The following is a 21,646-nucleotide window of genomic DNA, read 5'->3' as shown; positions in this document are numbered from 1 at the left end:
TTACTGTATAGATTTTTAAAATTTCCAAGAGAGAGAGGTATTCACATGGCAGTGTAGTGCAAGGATTCATACTGCAAGATCTAGGTTTAAACCTGTTATCCCGCCTACAGTATATATCAATGAAATGGCTATTTGAAATGACCTGGTCAGAAAAGAGAGTTTAATTTCTTTTTCTCTCTGTTATTTTTAATACTCTCATGTCAGTTTGAAACATTAGATTCTATTTCTGTATTCAACATTTTGGCATACTCTTTCTATCCTTGTTACTATCATCTGTATTTCCTTAACCAGAGGGGAGAAAATATCTAATCTTGGTTACTGTAAGCTGTGCTGCTAAAGATGCTCACCCCCTGTGCTCAGTGGTGCTTGTAGACTAATCTTGCACTGGGAAACATGTAGGCTAATAAGAAGAAAACTACCTTAATGGGAACTATTTTCAAGGAAAGTGAAGCATAAAGGCAAACAAGTAAAACTCCCAGTGGGTTTTCTGAAGGGAAAGGCGTGCACCGTTCTGTGCCCCAGTTGCCAATGTTCTCTCAGGGATGACATGAACCACCACAACCTGTGCTGACTTTCACGGTGACTTGGTCTATGTTCAATTCTTCAGAGGCATGAGGACCTTTACTCCCTTCTGTCTTAGTAATTCATCTGTCTTTCCCATTTGAGTTCTCTGAAAGATTTCTCCCTAGCATGAAAATTCATTTCTCAGTGATTTTCCAGTGGTATCAATTTCTTGCTGACTGGTTGTTTATTGTCTATTTAACTTTTTGACCATTAAATAGTTCAATCTTGGTCACACATGCACCCGTGTGGGTTTTTTTTTTTCTTAGCTTTGGATGTTCTTTTTTATTTTTGCAAATACAAAGCTCTAACACTGAGCAACAGGCTTCTTTATGCCTAAGTAGTCCCACTGATACTCAGTATATACAAGTCTGTGTGGCTATAGGGAGGAGATCTCCCTTTGGCTTATATCCAATGAATCATGATAAAATTTTCATATAACACATTTGAAGGCTTCAATTAATTAAACAAAAAAATTACACATTCAGTAAATAACCAGTTTTTGGACATGGCAAAGATTGTCCTTTTATCACAGTCATGTTATATCGTGACATATTTTGGTTGACAGCTGACTGAATATGAGCCAGCAGTGTGCCAAGGTGACCAGGAAGGCCAATAGCATTCTGGCTGGTATTAGAAATAGTGTGGCCATCAGGACTGGGGAAGTGGATGTCCCCCTGTACTCGGCACTGGTAAGGCTGCACCTCGACTACTGTGTTCAGTTTTAGGCCCCTCACTACAGGAAAGACATTGAGGTGCTGGAGCGTGTCCAGAGAAGAGCAATGAAGCTGGTGAAGGGTCTAGAGAACAAGTCTTACGAGGAGTGACTGAGGAAACTGAGATTGTATAGCCTGGAGAAAAGGAGGCTCAGGGAAGACCTTATTGCTCTCTACAACTACTTGAAAGGAGGCTGTAGTGAGGTGGGTGTCAGTCTCTTCTCCCAAGTAACAAGCGGTAGGATGAGACGGAATGGCCTCAAGTTGTGCCAGGGGAGTTTTAGATTGGATATTAGGAAAAAATTCTTCACCAAAAGGGTTGTCAAGCATTGGAACAGGCTGCCCAGGGAAGCATTTGAGTCACCATCCCTGGAGGTATTTAAAAGACGCGTAGATGTGGCACTTAAGGACATGGTTTAGTGGTGGATTTGGCATTGTTAGGCTTATGGTGGGACTCCATGATCTTAAAGGTCTTTTCCAACCAAAATGATTCTGTGATTCTGTGTCGGTGTTTTAGAGGGTTAAAAAGCAGTAAGAAGGAGTAAGAAGAAAGGAAAATTATTAGTGGTAGAAGTATTGTAATGTTAGATCTTCAAAAAGCTTTGAACGAATGTTCATCAAAATATGTGCATTCAGCTAAAATTAGCTGAAATTCAGCTAAAATCAGTACTCTCTTCTGCTGAGAAATCTTGTCTGGGTCAAATTGGAGGACTGCACCACCTTTCTAAAATATAAGGAAACTTCTTGTGAGTCTGCTGCTTGTGAGATATGTCAGTGGCTGATGCAAGCACTGTGCATCTGATGTGCTCTGGATATGTCTCACTTGTTATGTGTATTTCAGTCAACCACATCCTAGGAAGAGTATGAGACTCTTGTGACCCAACAAACACAAATCTCTGTGTATATATATTCCCATATATTTTACTGTAAGCAATAAAATACTTTAAGGGAAGAAATTATACTTAAAAGTGAATTTTCCATATTTGATTTTAATATTAGCATTTGCTAAAAAAAGAAAAAAAAAATTGGTACCATAACTGTGCTGTAACAAGGCATATTTTTTAACAGAAATGGTTGAAAGAGGTAGACTAATGTGGAGAAATCTGAGCAACAAAATTAATGGTCATGAAACTACATGAAAGGGGGAGTGCGACAATAAAATAGGCTGAAATGGTTATAATTTTCAGCAGTCACATGGACCTTCAAATTATTTAGATCCCTTCCATAGCCCTTTATTGAGATCCCTTCAAGGTTAAAACTTAAAGTTTTGAAAGTTTCGTGGTTTTGCATTATCTCAGTCAGTCTTTGCCTCCTTTATAATCCGGAAATAAAAGAAAACGTAAGAAGTGTCTGAACTTCTTACCTTCATAAGCAATTTGTAATTGTAAATTTGAATTAATGTGTGAGGCTTAATTTAAAAAAAAAAAAAAAAAAAGAGAAAATGTTGTAGAAATAGTAAATTTGTTCCTTCATTTTCTAAAGTAATTTCATATGCTGAGTGAGATCTGTCTTGGTGTTTTATTAAGAAGTATTATGCAAATTAGTTTGCAAAGTCTTCTGCTGCCTCAGGATTTATTTAAATTTTTTTGGATAAAATCCTCTGAAGTGCTTTTCTACACCAGATACCTTCAAAAATTGTAAGCCTTTTAAGATTACAAATACAAGGAAAAATAATGTCCATTTTCACGTAGTGTGAGAACGTGGGCAATCCCATCTAGTGATCCAGCTGGAATAGGGCTGAGCTCCACTGCAGAGGTGCTGTAACCTGGAGAGAGGAGGGTATCAGCCATGTGGTTTTACTGCATATGGGACAGGCGGTGGCTCCTAGGTTGGGTTTCAGGTTGTTTTCTGGTTGTTTCTGGTCTGCTCTTACCCAGCATGAGTAGGTACTGGACAGGTGATTTGGGCTGCTTGGGGAGGGTGGCAGGTCAGCCTTGCTGCTGCAGAGCTGAGCCCCAGGGCACTGTGTGGGGTTGCCCCTGAGGACAAGACAGTCAAAACCAGCACCTCTTTTGTATGATCAGGAGTGAGCTCTCCTCCTGGTCCCTCCAATGTGAACTTTTAGTGTTTTGCTGTAATCGGTGAGGATGCAGCAGCTTCCAGGAGAAGAATGAGTCAAAAGGCATGACCTTAAATCTATGCTTCTGGCAGCTGGAGTATAGAGAAATGAGCCTGAGGTTGTAGGAATACTTACTGTTGATGATTTACTGTGTGGTAATGGATTAAAGGCATCCTGTTTCCTATCAAGATCTTAAGGCATTACAAATTATTGTGACCTTTATATTATGGTTTCCAGCGGTATAAAATAAAAGTAAATCTCAGTGTGAAAATAAGAATGGATGTGAAACACATGTATAAACCCTGTCCTTTTTCTTCCTTGCTATGAGGAAACCAGCAGTGAACTATTCACTGTTAATTAGGGCAGCATTTCCACTCCAAACAAAGCTACTCACTGTGTGTTCACTGCAGCCTGCAATTTGGGAAATGCTTTGCTATCCCTCTTCATTATATAGAAGACACTTAAACATCCAAACACTTTTTTTTTCTATAGTTTTGTAATGTTGCATTAGTCCATAATTGGATACTTAAATGAGAAGGCTACTTGAATAAATATTTTAGTCACCCCTATTAGTGACATCTGTAATAAAACTGTGACTAAAAAAAATTTTAAAATTATTTCTAACCAGGCAGAATGCGTTTTTAAGCATAGATTGGGAACTGAGAATATTACTGCCTTATCTATAATGAATTGTTTCAAATAATGTAACAGGAAGAAGATCTGAGAGTTCCCATATGACAAATTTTCATAAGTCTATTAATATTTAGGAATTTGATAGCAAAATAATAAGTTGTTCTTGTTGTATTGGAGGGAGATGAAAGGACTCAATTTTGCAAACGTACATGTGTATATCCTGATACTGTTCGATAGAAAATTGGGACGTTAGTCTCAGAAAAGACGTATGTATGCCAAAGTGCCAGAATTTTAACTTGGGACAAATGTAGAATAGTTGAGTAAAGAGAATTCTTGCATTTTCTTGCTGATGGTTAATTGGGTATAGTGGAGAGGTATGAGGTACCAAGTCATCTTACCTGGGATGCTCTTGTCTGTTTAAATAGAAGTAATTTTTAGGCTCAGTTGATTTAAAACTTTCAACCATGGTTTTAAAGGAATTTGCACACACATATGTCCGTACTGTAATGTTAATTTCTGTTCAAAAACTGAAACTTCAGTAGTTTTTGTAAATCAGGCATAAGATCCTAAATGTGAGTGTACACTGTGTGCAGCTGTTCATGGCTTAGAGTCTCCCAGTTGAATCAACCCTAAACATGCTGGATTTACTTGGCTGCATTTCTTTGTAGTGTTATAACCAGAATACTAACAAATCAGTCCCTGTATGTGATTTGAGCATCAGTGCTGACCTTCCAAGTTTCTGCTCTATACTCTTTTGGATGTTTAGGTACAGGACATCTGAGCACTGCAGTCTAAAATATACGTAGATAATGCTGAGGGCATCTGCAGGTCAGTTTTTTGCAGTGTCCTTCTGGTCTTGGGGAGAAAAATAAAAAGCTCTTTCCTTCCAGACAACTAGAAAATGGGGAAATTTGGGAAAATGGAATGCACTTCAAAAAACTCAAACATTTTCTAAGAACTTCATCAGAAGGTTTTCATGTCAGGTGAACTTCTGTTTTTGCAGCGCTGTGGTGTTCTTTGTTAGGACTGTGTAAAAGTTGGGTTAGTACCAGTCTGTCGCAAAGGCCAGCTGAGCTATCTGGCCCTTCGAGCAAGAATCATTGCTGAGCTTGGCTCAGTTTTAGATCCCTCACTTAGGCTGCAATATTAAGGCTACAGGACTTTATTCCTGCTTATACATGCCATTAAAAGTATGGTGTGGTTATATACACAATCTGAAGACTGTAAATGTAATTCAGAATCAAGGTACTCTCATTGAAAATGCTTTCCTGTAGTATTTTGACCACTGTCTGGACAATGGTTGATCTCCTGAGACATTGACTACTTAGAGCAATGTTTTTGGGTGGGCTTCAGTATAAAAAAAAAAAAAAATTAAAAAGCTCTTTTAATCTGATTTTGTAGGGCAGATTAACACTATTGCTTAGATCTCTTAACAAAGATAAAATGGCTTAGTTGTTAATGATCTTTTTCCCTGTATGAAGTGATACATGTGAAAAATAAAACAGAAATGTCTCTTTGATTAAGAACAAAATCCTTTTGATAGTTCCAGTGATGTAAGTGTATGATATCAGCAACCACCATCTGGGGTGTTGAACGATGTTTTATTTAAGTAGCCTATTAATATTGTTTCATTAGCTCTGCTATTAATTATTTTTTTTTATTGTTGGCTGTTGAAAACATGCAGGTCTATGAGTTTTGGTAAGGCTGAATCAAAGCCATTAATGTTGCGGGTGGAATACGTGCTGAAAGCTCATCTCCTTTTGTTTTGTTTAGCCTACAAGCCCGAAGTTTGGAAAGGCAGACTCATATGAAAAACTGGAAAAACTAGGGGAAGGGTCCTATGCTACAGTATACAAAGGGAAAAGCAAGTAAGTGGTGGTTTTTTTCATTTAATTTTGTGTGTAAATGAAGATAAGCAGAAAGTATTTACTGATGTTGCTGTGATTGTACATAGATCCTTACGAATAAATGCAAAGTGCTACTGACTGCCATGTGCTCTAGTGAAAGAGGCTGAGACCATATTGCATAGGTAACATATTACCTTCACATCAGAACACGATGATGTTAATCATCTTGTTAATCTGATGTTTTATTTGTACTTTAATGTTGTACTACTTTTTCAATATCCATACCAAATTAATTTTTAGGGGTAAAAGCACAATATACTGTCAAGCATATTTTTCTGGTGTCCTGACAGTAATGCTGAATATATGCAATAAGTGTTAGTCTTTTGTTTCTCATTATTAAAAAGCTTGAATAAAATAACATGAAGGGAATGAATGGAATTTTGGACTACTGTAAGTTTAGTTTGTTTGCAAGAGTTTATTTACAGTTGCTCCAACTACTGCACTTCAAAATGATCTACTGTATGCATGTCAAATTTTTTTTTCAGCCACTTTAATGTTATTTGTTGCAACTGTTTTATCCCAAATGTCCTAAATGCTTCAATATTGTATAAAATAACTCAGTAGATACACTTAAGATATACTTCTCAAGCTAGTGCTTCAGTTGAGAATTATCTTTTGTCAAGCAGTGTGTCTTGTGCAAGTTCATATATTTAATCAAGTTTTCATAATCCAATTTTCAATAATAATAAAGCAGATCTGAGAGAGGGATTGGGTATGTGTGATATCTTTATTTAAAAACTTTTGACTAGTGAATGATATATGAGGCAAGTCTACCATTCTCAGCAGAGAGAATATCATGACAGTCATGGGACAGAATAACTACTGAAACAAGGAAATACGTGTTAACATTTTCTAGGGTCATTAAGTTAGGTAGGTACTGAAAATTATTTTTTTCACTGAATATTTGTAATAAATGAGAATGAGAGGTGCCCTCATCTCTCAGTAGCTTTGAGATTGATGAGCATGACAGCTGATGTGAATAAAACCATGTTCTAAATGTAGAAGTACTTACACTTCTGCCATGCCAGTGCATGTATTGTCTTTCATTGGCAGCTTTCTTCAAGAAAATTCAGTTATGTTGTATTGTTAATGGTTCAGTTACGCATTACTGTAAGTTCCAGACATTATACACATGTAAGCTTTTTATTGGGGTCTATGTAATATGAGAAAAAGGTATAGATTTCAGCTTGTGTCTTGTTACTGAAACCCTTTAGTAAAATCACAGTGCGTATCTGAAAGCCACATGCCTTGGCTTTCAATAAGATTGAAGTAAGGCAGCAGGGTTGCTAGATGTCCCATCAATCAGTGGAACAGACTGAAAGTTAAAAACAAAGCAAAACGCTTCCCTGAAGCTATTTCATTCAGTGATGATTTGTGAACGTGTTACAAAACATAGATTGGTTAGAAATATTCATTTGCTTTAGTAGAGCTGACTGCAGATCTGTAAAAAATACTTCAATTATTTTAATGGTAGTTGAATAATAAATTGAAATTACTGGGCTCTCTGCATTCTCCATTATAAATAGCAAGCTCTGGCTAAGTGGTGTAAATTACAACAATTATATATAACTTTATTCTCCTGCTTCATAACATCTTTTGCAAGGACTTTAAAATGTATTTTGAAAAGAGTGTGTGTAACTGAGTATGGATAAGAGTGCATATGCAGAGAATATTCCTGATGTTATAGTAATATTCCTTCACCTGCTTAATTTTGTTTAGCTTACCTTTTTTTCCCGCTGAGTATTAAATAATTCCCATATTACACAGCACCATCCAGATTCAGCACCTGTAGCCCAGACTTCTGCTTCTTGAACTAGAGAAACAGATGAATTACTTCACAGCAGGAGGAGGTTGTACTTTAGGAACAGATGAAACACTACAGGGGCTCTTCTGCTGTTTCAAAAGGAGTTGTTGGCTGAGGTAATGTAGCCCTGTTACCTCTCTGTCCTCATGAGAAATTGAGGAACCTCTGGCCTAGGTGGTATCCCCAAAGAGGAAGGAGAATCACTGCTATGACGTACTCTTGGGGAAGATAGATGGATGTTGGGGGCGAATGGATGGGCCAACACTGGCTCCAGCTGTTCCATGAGAGCCAAGCTTTGCTGCTGCTTTTGTGGCAGATTGGCTCTGGCTGTTTATAGTTTTATCTAAAGTGATACAGGAATAGATACAGAAATTTTTTTCTAGCACCTGATGTAGGTATGTAAGGTGAGTCTGTGATATGCATCACTGTGTTCCCCTGGCTACCGGCTCAGTGGGAAGAAAAATTAGCAAAACGGGTCAAAAAAGTGCTGTTTGTTTTGGCACGTGCCCAGTTTGACTGCTGAAGGATTAAGCCCTCATGGCACACTGCAGAACGCAGACATGCTGCGTATTTGGAAAAGCTGGTAATACTTGCACAACAAGTGCATTTTGGTCAAAATGTTTGAGAATCCTTAATTCTCAATGAACTCTAATCCTTGGCTTTCTCATTTTGCCAAAATGTTTCTGAGATGTGTCCTTAACTGTAGGTGAAGATGGAGAATTTAAGATCAGACTGAGCTGTTTGGAATAATGCTTTGTACTCAGAATTATTACCCTTAATATTTATCACCAGCTGCATGTGGCAAGTAGTAGGATTTGGGTTTTTTTAATGCTTTCCCTGAGATACATTTCAGCTTTTTAAATTATTTCCCCTGCTGATCATAATGATGGAATTAAAAATTCGTGATCTTAGCCTACTATTTGGAAAGACTAAAAGATACATACCTGCCTCCAAAGACACAAAATCAGCCATTCTTTCTTAAAATTTAAAGGAATGGATGCAGTAACTTACTTTCACAGCAAGCCTGGCTGTTTACGACTTGGGAGCAGGATCAGTAGTACCAAGCCCTTGCCTTCCTATCAAACCCATTACTTTTCTGCTATTTGAGTATTTGTTGTAGTATCCTAGGAAAGTGAAAGAAAGTGGGCTAATTCCTCTTACTGGATGATGGATTTCTCTTTCTGTAGTCAGATAAAAATGATTCCCTGGGGTGAGGAAGCAGCAGAGTGAATGGGACTGTGCTATTGAAGGAAGTGAAGCAGTATTCTCTTAGGCTGGGCTTTCTTGTTTATTGGAGAAATAGCCAAGCAGTCGTTTGTTTCTGACTGATGGTTGCATAGGCAAATCTATTTGATTTTATGTCTTGCACATCAGGTGTGCATAATGAAACTCATCTTGACATGTTCATTTTCTACTTTCATTCAGGTTAGATTCTCACATGGTACTTTGTTGTATAAAATCCCGAGAAGGTGCTTGCTGCATGAAATTCAGATCACTTGGAAGTGATTTCTGCTTTATTTTTTAATGTAAAATTTTGGAGAAGTAGGCCTAGTAATTTACTGCAAACATTGTAAAAAAAATGATGCAAGTCCCATTGACTGTGTTTGACTAACACCTTGAACGTTTGCCATACAGTAAGTGCAAAGCAATAGAAGTCTTTTGAATTCCTTGTACCATTTAATTGTGCTGTTGAGCTGAAGAAGTGCTGTCTATCTGTGTATTGACACGTATATCTTCCTGCTGCCATTGACCTTCTTCCCTCTTGAGCTTGATTGTAAATTTACCTGAGTGTACAGCAGTGGGATCTGGCTTGATCTGTGGCACATAAATGTTGATGTGAGTTATGAGAGTCTGGAGATGAAGCTGGTGACAGCACAAGGGAGCTGCTGCCAACCAGAGCCCCTTACAAAGCAGCGTGGAGGCCTTGCATCCCCGCACTGGGAACTCTGCATATTGCACTTAAGGGAAAAACCTGTGCTTTTGGCAATATTATGAGTTGGCATGGTTTCTGTCCTCTCCTCCCACTGTGTTCAATTGCCCTTCAAGGCAAAGAATTCAGAAAGATTACTTCGGTTAAAGCGATGTGATCTGTGACTGCTGCTTGCACAGCATGCATCTGGGTTTTGAGAGGCAAGCCAATGGTATCTCCACTGCTGCTGCACTGCTGTGATCTTGATCTGCTTCTTGCTTGTCTGTGTGATTTTTCGTGTACCTTTACTTTTTTTGGCACCTTTACTAAGTTGCATGTGCTCCAAGTATTGCAAAAGTGTGTAGAATTTGTAACAGAGAGCTCAATCAACACATTCTTGCCTAATTTCCCTACCACAAAAGTACATCATTTCAATTTATCCCTAATGAAACGCTTGTCCTAATAAATTCTGGTCCCTATCCCCTTTAACTATTACTACCAGAAATTGGTAGAGCACAGAGCAGAGCACAGTAGAAGCCGATGCTGTCAATGAGAGCTCAGAGGCTGCAGAGGTAGGGCAGTCCTTCGGTCTAAGTACCTCTTCCATTTCTGTTTGAAATCTGAATTTTTTTGTGTTCAAGGTAATTCCAATGTGTACCCAAAGATAAAAGGTATTTTTTCAGGTAGCCAGGGCATTTTACGTTTATCTCCATCAAAGGCAGTACCTTTTACTATGCATCTGAAAACCAGCAGGGAGTTTGTGGTATAAAGCGCAGATCTTAGGGTGAAATCGTGCTCAGGAGGGCAGGCACCATGCTCTTCACCATCTGTTGTTTCCATGCCCTGTTATTCTTGGGGCAATGGGGAATATTTGAATGATCAGTGGGAACTACCTGTATTTGTTGTTGGCATGATGTATTGTAATGTGTGTTATAAATATACAGATGACCATCATATATATATATATTTGTGGATGGCTGCTCACAAGAAAAAATATGACTTACGTATTTTGATTTTTACATTTATGATGCTGAAACCTTCACTGAGGATGACTGACAGGACTGATTGCTGTTCTGACTTTAAGTTGCAGAATTTCTTTTACTTGTCATGAAACCTCCATGACCCCTTTCATTGTCTTTTGTTTTATGTGCAGTCTTAGTGACCTAAACTTTCTGAATTTTTATTTCTTTCAAATTGTGTGAAATGACTGTTCATCTATAAATGAAACTCTTTTCATCTGAGGATACCAGATGGCTGAAAAAGGAATATATATTCATGGATTATGAAAAGGCACTTTATACTTATCTACTAGAGCCTCCCAAATTTTTTTCTTCTTTTTTCTCCCCACATTTTTTTTTAATTGATGTGCTTAACTGATTTTTGTAGGCTGCTTTTTACTATGCATTTTAAAGTCATCACATGGGTTTATAAACTGTGTACATAGATGCTTTTAAAATTCTCTAGCATTGTAAATCTTTAATAAAAACAGTAACTTCAGGTTGGACTAGATGCAAAACTAATGATAACTAGATGTTGAACTAAAATGCCAAATGCTGGAAAAAATTATTAAAGTAGTGTAAGTACTAAAATAACTTACTAAGCTTCTAACTGGAAGATGAATCATTGACTACATTCATTGCTTACTGACTGAATTTCTCAGTGTTTAAAAGAAACATTGGGAGATTTTTCCTCTCTAGTTGTATATATAAAGAGGACATTACACTGTATATGCTGTGCTTCAACCTGCAAAGCAGTTTACAGAGGTGACAGCATCATTATCTCTCGTAGCAGGGGATGAAGCTGGGGAAAGAAAATCCATTATATTACTTACCCAGGATTGCACAGGAAAGTATAGAAAGACTAGGATAGAACATAGTTATGTTGGATACAAGTGCTAAAAGTTATTGGATAGTAATTTATTGGCACTGACACATGTATGCATGATTGGAATGGTAGAGCAAACGCTGAAGTAATCTGCCAACTAAATGCCATTATGCACCAATGAATTTTCCAGTTAGCTGTGGAAAGGCATCTCTCAGAAGGTCCCCTGTGACTGTCGGTCTGCAGAGTTGTAAGAGGCCGCTTTACTTATAAGTGATACCATATTAAGTTTGTCTTCAAATTCTCTTTATATGAACATCAGTGGGGCCCATAGAGATGGAAGGTATATGGAGGAGGACCAGTGCAGCGCATTGCTCTCTCTGCTGCCAGTTCCAGGTGATTTGCTTCTAGCAGGCGTAGGTCAAGTGTACCACCTGTGCTAAGATGAGCATCTGCTTAGTTTGAACTGAGTGATGTGGGCTGGGAGGTAGGGTCAGGGACCTGGAGGTAAATGCTGTGGTGCTGCTCACCTGCTCCTGTTCAAGTGAGGACTGTCACGCTGTATGAGACTCCCTTGAGTCTGTGAAGAACAGGATCCCTGAGTTCCAGTGACAACACTAATTAATAATTTAAATCTTCATCTCTCTCTGAACTCTTTGATCTTCTATTTTTCAGTCCTAATAAACGTCAGCATTATGAAGTATCTTTAATCCACTGGCTTCTTCTAAAACAAGGTAACTTTTGTTTAGGATGGAGGTAAAAGATAGTGGGAGTCAAAAAGAGAAATTGAGGGAGCTGTGTTAGTCCCTTGAGTATTTGCACCATAGGGCTTTAATGCTACCCTAAGTGGGTTTTGTAAACTACAAACGTAAGTCCTTTTCAGTAAGACGAATATAATATAAACTGTGTTTACACTGAACTGTCTTTTATGATAATGATTAAAAGAAGTTTCTCCCTCAATGTGGAATTAGTTACTCGTTGGTAGAATAATCAGAGGTGACTTAACCAACAGTGAATTTTCCTCTGTCAGGTTTCTTCAAAGGAAAATTGTGACAGAGCCTGTTTTCATTAGTCCACTATGGTCTGTTTGGGTTTTAGACCTCTGCTTGTGACATAAATATCACTACAGAGTAGATCTAATTAGATATTCTCAGGGTTTGATCATCAAACTTTGAGCTTTTTGTGTAAATGAATATTTAACAAGTGAGAGTTGCTTTTCTTCATAAGAATTATTTTCTTGAAATGTGTATCACAAATCAGAGCATCATCCCAGTACTGTCTACTGATTTTTCTTTGCAGAAATATTCCCAAACTTATCACTTGCTTGAGTTATAAACTCAGCCTCAAGTCTAGCCAATGGTAAAACTGTATTAAATAAACTGATTGAAATCAGAGTGGCAGATTTTATGTTAATCGACTCTTTTAAATGTGTTATATTTAGAACACTTATTGCATCTAAATATAACTGAAGAACTTGGAAAAATAGTGTTATTGTACTCTTTTGTTCTCTATGTGGCATCATCAGCATTATCCCCAGTGAAGCCAATTAAGTCATCAGTTACTTTATATTCATCAGTATTATATGTTCTTAATGATGCATTAAAGCATTAAATAATTTCTAATCTTCTCTACTTTCTTATAAAATGGTAATTTTTATAAATGTATTTATTTTGGTAGTGCTGATATGTGCTGTTTTAGAAAAGGCAGAATGACACATTATATTAGCATTTTTTGTAATATCTGGCTCGTTTGTATTTTTTATAATATACAGACTTTTACTGTATGCCACATAAACCAATTTGGATTCATTTTTCTTTTGCCTACATTGCATATAAAATCGGAAATTTATTAGAAGGGATTATGTAACATTAAAATGCTGAAATTTCCATACATTGGAAAACTGTCCATCAGCTGCTGGTGGTTTGCCTAGAGTAAAGTAGCTTTGTGTGATAGTTATAGAGGCTTCAGGACTTCCGTCCTTCCTCTGACAATTTCTGGATGAGAGGGAGAAAGAGGGCGAGTTAGTTTAGGAAGGAGAATGGCTTGTGAGTTAGGAAATAGGAATCTTATAATCAGTATTGTCCTTAATAGAAACTAATGAGGCAGTTGAGAGGATGGACATAAGATGATAAGTGAAATCCTTGACCCAGCTAAGCGTATTGTTTGAGAAGGTGGGAAATAGTTTACTTTGGATGGTGAGCAAGAGAGGTGGTTTAATGAATCCTAGATGTTAAAAGGGGCATCAGTGTTGCCTTTTCACTAAAAGGCTGTCTGCCTGTCAGTTTTCCTACTTGTTTTTGAAAATAATGAAAATACTGAGTGTGCTTTAAAAGTTGTGAAAGACAAATGTGAAGTAATATCTGGGAGGAATTCTGCTAACCTTATCTGATCACTATTGGAGACTGCAAAGACAAGTTCTGATAGGTTGCAGAGGTAATTTTCTCCAGGTGTCTCTTTTTCAATCTTGTTTCTAAGGAAATTGCCATGTTATTTTGACATGTCATGACAATATTCAGGGCATAATTTCATGACATAGGTGGCTTGATCCCATGGCTCGTTGCTTTTCAAGAGGTGGTCCCAGTTCTTCTCATATATTTTCTAGTGGTTTTTGCTTTTAAAATGTGAAAAGTGCCTTTACCATTTTTAAAGATTATGATTTAGTTCTTTTGGAAGAGCCAGTCTTCTCCTATTTAAGCTCCCTGAGCAGTCTCACTGTAGAGTCTAGCAGGAATGAGAGAAAATACAAGATAGTGGCAGGAGTGTGCAGCAGGGATTTAGCAGGAGCAAGGCTATACCCTAAGGTTGCCCTTAGTTCATCTCTGCAGCATCATCTAACTGCATCCTGAGATTGCATCAGTGGGAGAATAAAGGATGTGAATATACACACCTATCCCTTTTAATTGATGATACTTCATCATTTCTCACATCTTCAGTTTTATATGCTTCTGTTTATAGAAAATGAGTTGAAAAAAAAGATTTTAATGACTGGGTAGTAAATGAGAATAAGGAGGCCATTTTATTCTGGAAGTTATAGATTGATATACTGGAGATAAATAATACTAAAGGGGAGAATGAAATCCCAGAGAAACACTATTTGAGATTAGTTTGATCATTTTGATAGTATTAAGAGTTGCTGTGATGCCTATCAAGATGGTGACAGGTACCAATGACAAAGTGGCAGTGATAACTAAATAGCACAGCCCACCTACTGAGTTTAATCGGGAATTGTTTGAAATGAGTACCATACTAATGCTATTTGTGTTATTTATGAGTCAATGGAATGTAGAACTTCAGATTAAAAAGAACATAATCTACATAATGCTGTGTGCTATTTGACTATTTCTCTGGCAAAGAGACTTCACATCCCTGTTTCTTTAGCACCTCCTTGATCTGCTTTTTTCCATTGTGTTCTGCATTGCCTTCTCTGAACACAGCATCTGTCCTGTTCGTGATCTGAAAAATTGTCTTGCTTTTCTTATTTAAATTCCTCCTGCACAGTTATTTCATCTATTGTAAAATAATCAAGTTATCCAGGTATCTAATTTACTTATATGTATGTGATAGGTAGGGTGGTGTATTGATGGAGGAATTGAAAACTACACGTGTATATGAACCGCATGTCTGTCATCAGTCTTTCTGCTTCTGCTTTTATTATGGTTTATTCTCCTGTCTGTGCATGACACATGAAGTTACTTGGGGCAAGGCTTATCTTTTTCTGGTGCCAGAAGTCCTGTTTAAATCTAACCAAAAAAATATGTAAAGCAATTATAAGGAGAAATCCAGATAATCAAGTAAGGTTAAGCTGATAATTATCTTTCAACAGTGGCTGGCAGCCTGAGACTTGAACTGGTGCCAGTCTGAAGCATGATGACTAGTTGGAAGGTGATGAGTAAACCGTCTTTTGATAACCAGGGTTTCTTAAGTTTCTCAGAGTCATTACCCAATGCTGTGTATAGGGCTAATGAGATTCTGGCAATTATAGAAGAACAGTCAGAAGAAACAAGATGGTAGCCATCCTGTCACTGAAGTAATCTAACTGCAAAAATTAAAAGCCTGAGGGAGAAGATGAATTCAGACTTGGTAACTGTCCGTATCATCTTGCTTAGAAAAATGGATACATCTTTTAGGGCTCAGTACAATAGGGAATTACCTCCAAGACTACAGGAGTGTGAAGCTCCAATATTTCCTTGGGCATTGTGGCTGTAAGGCTAATTTTGCTTTTACAGAAAGAAATTGCAGTAATACTAATAATTTTTTGGCAACTGTGTTATGGCTTTTTGGTAATCTATCCTCACCATTGCTTGTCATACCTGGGGAGTCTATTAAAATTTCAGAGTATGAGTTTGTTCTTGAGGAGGGTAATCAATATCATTTTTTATCTTTCATTCAGTTTTTGTGGGATTAACTTTGGATAAACTGAACCAACTTGATTTTTTTGCAAGGCCTTGAATGTGATTCATGTGTGGTGAAATTTTGAATGCTAGAAGTGAAACCAGACAAAAAGATTTTAAACTAGAGTGACCTGTTATGAAGTTTTGTCCCTTGGAGCACAAAATATTTTTAAGCTTATAAATGAGAGTCATTATAATCTAAAACTAGCCTGGGCCATGTAGTCAAGAATGTAGCTTGGAACAATCCTGCCCTAACAGGAAATGGCCAGAATGACCTAAAAAATATTTCCTATCTCAAACTTCCATAGCTTTTTGAGGGTGATAATTATGGGTATGATGCAGTGGGAAGGAGGCAATCAGTATAAATATAGATATACTGCAAGTGGGGTGATTGATGAAAATCAAATGCCTTTTTCTTTGAAAAAAATTGATCAAATAAAGGACAGATACTTTAAAACCATATTTTACAATGTGATGCTTCTTAACAAAGCTTCAGTTTAGTGCTGTGATAGAAAGGAAACAGACTGACTCACATAAAACTGAGATCATTTCTTGGATTGCATCTGAGTGTGAAAATATAAAGTTGACATTATGGAAGCTATGAAATGTGTCTTACAGTGCTATAAATGAATCACTGGCATTGAGAGGAAGAAATTGAATAAGTACATGATGGGAAACAAGTTCTATTATGAGAAAAACTGTTTCTGCTTTAATTTTGTTTTTTATTTCTCCTTTCCCTCCCCTCTTTCCCTTTCAGGGTAAATGGAAAGCTGGTGGCATTGAAGGTGATTAGATTACAAGAAGAGGAAGGAACCCCATTTACCGCTATCAGGGAAGGTATGCACTCACATTTAATGATTATACATGGGGGTTTTTTTGTGATTACGTTGCACTTCTTTTTTTTTGTGCCATGCTATAGTGAATAGCTTGAGAATTCAAATTATATGGTTATGTTCTTAGTAGGAAGAAACTTTGGTGCTTCAAAAACAAAGCTTCTGGTGTGGGAGTTCTTGTTAAAGAATGCAGCTCTGCCTCTGCTTTGGCTCCTATTAGATTTACTATACAAATGAGTACTTAAGAGTGTGTTTAAGGTGGGTGTGAGAAGTCACTCTGAAAGATAAGAGAACTATGTAAGTCGCGCTTCTTGCCTGCAGGCAGCACCTAAGATGAAGGTAGATGTAATTTTTCATATACCCGCAGCATGAAGTGAAGAAGTGTTTCTTGATGAAGGCAATCAGAAGATCAGGGAGCAAAAATACAGGCGTCTTAGAAGCTGTGTGTAGTTTGGGACTAGCTTTTGTTTGTTTTTCCTTCCCCATGGACTCTTAACTTGTGTGGCTTGGGAAGTGTGCTCGGAGATGCCTGTTATGCTTTCTGCTTTGCTCCTTTATCCTTCCTTGTCAGCCTCTTGTGGTCCCTAGTGACAGATGCTTTATCTGAGCATGCCTGTGTCGAGCTCCTCTGCAGAAATTGCTGGATGTGCCTTCTCTGCATGGGCCTCCTCTGTTACAAGGTACTAAAAATGAGCTGTGGTATAGAAATAATAAACAATTTACCATCACACCACTGATTCAGACTCAGCTGAAGTTGGTAGTGAACTAGAGATGAATGAGATTGTGGCTTTTGAGGGAACTTTTAAAACTGTGCTGCCTATCTTGGCATAATTCCTAAGGTGGGATGAGCCAGGGAGATACCAGAACGTCAGCCCTCGCAGGGTCCACAGCATGGCCCTGCATGGGAGGTGTGCAGTTTCGTGGCCATCGCAGCCACAGTCCCAGCAGCTGCAGCTCCCTTGTCCGTTGCTCCTGCCTATGTTCCTGCAGCTGTCCATATGCCATATGTCTGTCTGTACATTGAGCCTGTTTTGGGTTGGACTGGGCAAAAAAACCAAATCCTTGTTTGATGTGACTGACATCCTGAAGTTAGAAGCCTCTGAAGTACTGTGGATTTCCATCCCAAGGTTGTGCATTTTAAAGGGGGCTCTTTCACAAAGGAGAGAAAACTGTGGGTGGCCAATTTATGAAGGTATTTCGGCAGCTCTTCTGTACTGCTTTGTTTGAGCAATAATTATTGAATGATCTGACACATTTATTCATAATGATATATATTTTATCTGTGAGCTGTCTGTCCCCACAGCTGTGCCATGATAACGAGGTGTGCAGAGGGTTACGAGCGCAGCTTTCAATATTTGTAATGTTAAGTTCAAGGCTTAACAACCTGTGTTTCAAATATGTTTATTGTTCTCCAGGTTTTCAGTTGATAAGGTACTGACTTAATAAGGAAAAAATAGATATGGCTTTCTTGCTCCTTTTTAGTGACAGTTAAAAGGTTTTTCAATGTGAGTTTGGTCTAGATGAAAATTTATAGTGTTATAACTGTCAAATACTGTATAATGTGTTTTCCTCCATAAATTGTTGTGTGAGCTCAGTATAAATAAGTATTTTTTAGGAGGAAGAACAGAGATTTTTCTACTTTTTTTTTTTTTAAATTATAAAGGCATACTCACATGAAAATACTTTTCACACTGTCATTGGAAAAGTTTTCCTTTTAGCTGTGACTACAGCACTGTGGTTGAAGCCAGTTAAAATTCTGGTACTTCAATATTAGTAGAACAAAGCTCTTGTCTAGAAAAGCTCTTAAAGTTATTAAATAATATATATTTTCTTAAGTATGTGGTATCTCACTGATTTTGATGGGACTGTATGCATCTGTTGTATTTCTAAGTACTCATCTAAGGCTGTGACTGGATCCAAAGAGTATTAGGCTAATGAGAGGTTTTTTTCTCGACTTTTTGAAGACTCTTGGTTAGGTGGGGTGAAACTCAGGTTATACGTTGTTTGTTTGTGTGGGTTTTGGGGTTTTTTTGGTAAATGTAATCCTGTCGCCTGGGTAGTGGAACTTCATTCAGATCTGCAGGAGCTATTAATATTAGGACAGAAAAGTAAGGAAGGCCGTATGAGAAATATAACTTTCAGAAGGTAATCTCTGATGTTGTGCCAGACCTGTATTATTTAACAGTAATGCTACAGCTGTGGACTTCACTCGCAGGACCTGAGGAAGCTGTTGCTTTCCTCTTAGCAGCATCTAATCCATCTTGGACATGGTGGGTTCTGTGATGCAGCCGTGGCTGATCTTGGCTACATGGGGGGGGGGTGGGGGGGAAGGAGAAAAGAAATGCTTGTATAAGCTCTTGAAGTTATCTGATAAGTCTGATACGGAAGAACAGTAAGAACGGGACACTGTGTTAAGCAGATATTTCTTGATCTCCATTGGCTGACTGAGGAATCCAACACTATAATTTAGACTGGGACAATTAGAACAAGGACAAATACTGCTGAAGATGAGATCAACTTGTAATTTCAGTTATCTGAGTAGTGTTGCTCAAATAAAAAAAAATGCCAGTATTGTATCATGAGCCAGAGATCTGTTAGAGGGCATTTCTTTCCGAAGTGTTTCATAATTGAGAAACCCAGGCAGGTTTAGACCTTGATTTACTTGTTATTTTCTAATTTTCCTTCAATGTAAGGCAAATTCAGGCAAAAGTCTAGTTATTTATAAACTAAAACTAATGTAAATAAATTGTTTAGCATTTCTCATGGCTGCTTGGGTAAAGCAGTGAGAGAAAATAGCATTCCTGCTCAGTGCTCCCGATGGGGATGCTGTGTGATGTTAATTATGGGGAAGTTACAGGCTGCAGTCTTAAGCAGTGGTCATGCTGAGGGAATTTTGTAGCTATCTGTGTACAGGGAAGCGTATTGTTACTGTTGTGACAGCAGCAGAATCAAGCTCAAAGGAAAACAAAGTTACAAAGAAAAAAGACTAAGAGAGTAGGAAAATGCAGGATATAAATATGGAATATGTGTCTGCAGACACAAGCACTAACTTGGTTGGAACAAAAAATGGAAGGAAAAATTTAAAAAATTCCCCACCAGTAAAGCTGCATAAGAAGAATCATAGTTAATGTTAATGACTGGGGGAGGTTTAGCTAAAACTTCAATAAAGCTTATAAAGTAATTCTGCTTTTACAGCAGATGTGGGTTTGTGTCTTCTACCAGTTATCAGTTACATAGGTTTGAATGAAAATAGGTAAATGTGGCTTATTTATCAGTGCTGCTTAGTGCTCTATTGAATTTCTAGAAAAAAATTTGTAAGTAGCCTGTGCTAAATGTTCTTTCAACTTGATGTGAGTCAGTTGTACCAACTTACTGATGCTTTCATTTAGTGGTGTGCAGTTTATAGGATGTTTCACTCTGAATTTAACTCACTTAGTCTGGGATGATCTATTTTACCTTTGAAGAGCTTGAGAAAAAGGGAAAAAAAAAAAAGAAAAAAGAGAAAAAAGCGCAATTGATTGGATGTATATACCTAAGTGGGTTAAACCTATGTGATTTTCTGATCACATATGAATGGTGCAGGCCACCATATTACTGTTGTATTCTTTATGTGCATGCAACTGTGATAGCTTAGACAGTATGGAGTCTGAAAGTCATTTACACACTATTTTCTCATTTAAACTAAATTTGGTAGAATAGAGATTAGAAAATTATTTGTTTTCTGTGTTAATGTAGTTGTGGTATATTCTTTTACTGTAACTCTCATTATCAGCTGTTCAGAGATGTTTCAGCATCAGACCTGAAGTGTTATTAAATCCACTGCAGCCAGCAGAAATGTTAACTGACCTTAACTTGTATCTCAGATATTTCATTTCCCTAATTTCCTGTAATATCATAGGTTCATCTAGGCTAAACACTGAACTGTGTGGTAAATTCTAATTCTGGAAACAGCTTGATTTACAATTCTGCAGTTATCTTGTTTGATTTCTGAGTAATAATATTCCCTATATTCAGCATGACAAGGATTTTGCTCTTTGAGTATTATGTAGACAAACATCCCTTGGTTTTGTCATTACCTTGCTTGAGAGATTAATTTTCTTACTGTATTCCTTTCTTGGGCAGTAAAATTATTTCTAACTCATCCTAATCATGAAAACTGTTTTGTATTTGGTTTTCATTTTCTACCCTTGGAAATATTGCCAGGCCTTTGCTTAATCTGATTTACTAGTAGTAAATGGTAGTGTTTTATTTTCCATAGGCCTAGGTGATGTTTCAAAGCATCATCCAAACCAGGCACGTTTTGTAGATATTTTTGTACTTTGCCATTTAAATGCCAACAGATTAGGCAACTTTTAGTTTATTTCTCTCTTTTTATTAATTTTTGTGTTTACATCTTGTAAATAATATGTATTTGTACCTATTTGTGTTTCACATTTAAAAGTGTTCAGGTCAGAGACTGTCTCTACATCTTCAGTTTGACGGTTGCCGAGATAATAATTTTCCATCTACTTCAGCATCCAAGACAGTTACCTTAATGCTGCATAGGGATAGCAGTGTGGAAAAATAGTGCATAAATGTTTTGGAAGCAGCCAGCTGTCTTGCATTATAAAACTAACACAGGATTTGCTTAATCAGTTTCTTTAATTTAAATTTTTAAAGGCAGTTCAGCATGTATAGTGAATGTTTTGTGACTTGTGGGAGAAAACTTAATGCCTTTGAGTGTCAGTATAGAGCAGGGAGGAGAGATGCTTAATTCTTGGCCACAAAACATCTTAGGAAGTCTTCAGAGTTTCAGGCCTCTTCCATCAGTATGTCACTATGTGGTATGAGAGAAGAAAAGAAACAAAAAATGAAAACCTTAAAAGGTCTTTATGTAAGAAATGCAAGTCCACCTTTATGCCCCAGAGTGGACAAACTTTCTGAGGTTGGGAGGTTTTCTGAGGCCTCCCCTTCTGAAGTTGTCAGGCTGGAGGGGATAAATCTTCACTAAAGTTTTATCTGTGGAAAATTGA

General features: G+C 37.5%; 1 protein-coding gene across 6 annotated transcripts in view; it reads left to right on the top strand.

The window, feature by feature from the left end:
* The window catches only part of CDK14 (cyclin dependent kinase 14), a 321,807-nt gene that overhangs the window by 91,026 nt on the left and 209,135 nt on the right, over positions 1-21,646 (top strand). For all 6 annotated transcript variants that reach the window (XM_074864790.1, XM_074864767.1, XM_074864787.1 and 3 more), the window contains 2 exons: positions 5,743-5,837; positions 16,559-16,638. In XM_074864790.1, coding sequence (XP_074720891.1) covers positions 5,743-5,837; positions 16,559-16,638 — 175 coding nt within the window. The remainder of the gene's footprint in view (positions 1-5,742; positions 5,838-16,558; positions 16,639-21,646) is intronic.

Source organism: Strix uralensis, chromosome 1 (assembly GCF_047716275.1).
Source record: "Strix uralensis isolate ZFMK-TIS-50842 chromosome 1, bStrUra1, whole genome shotgun sequence".
In the NCBI taxonomy this organism is placed as follows: Eukaryota; Metazoa; Chordata; class Aves; order Strigiformes; family Strigidae; genus Strix; species Strix uralensis.
This window is presented reverse-complemented; position numbering and strand designations above follow the sequence as displayed.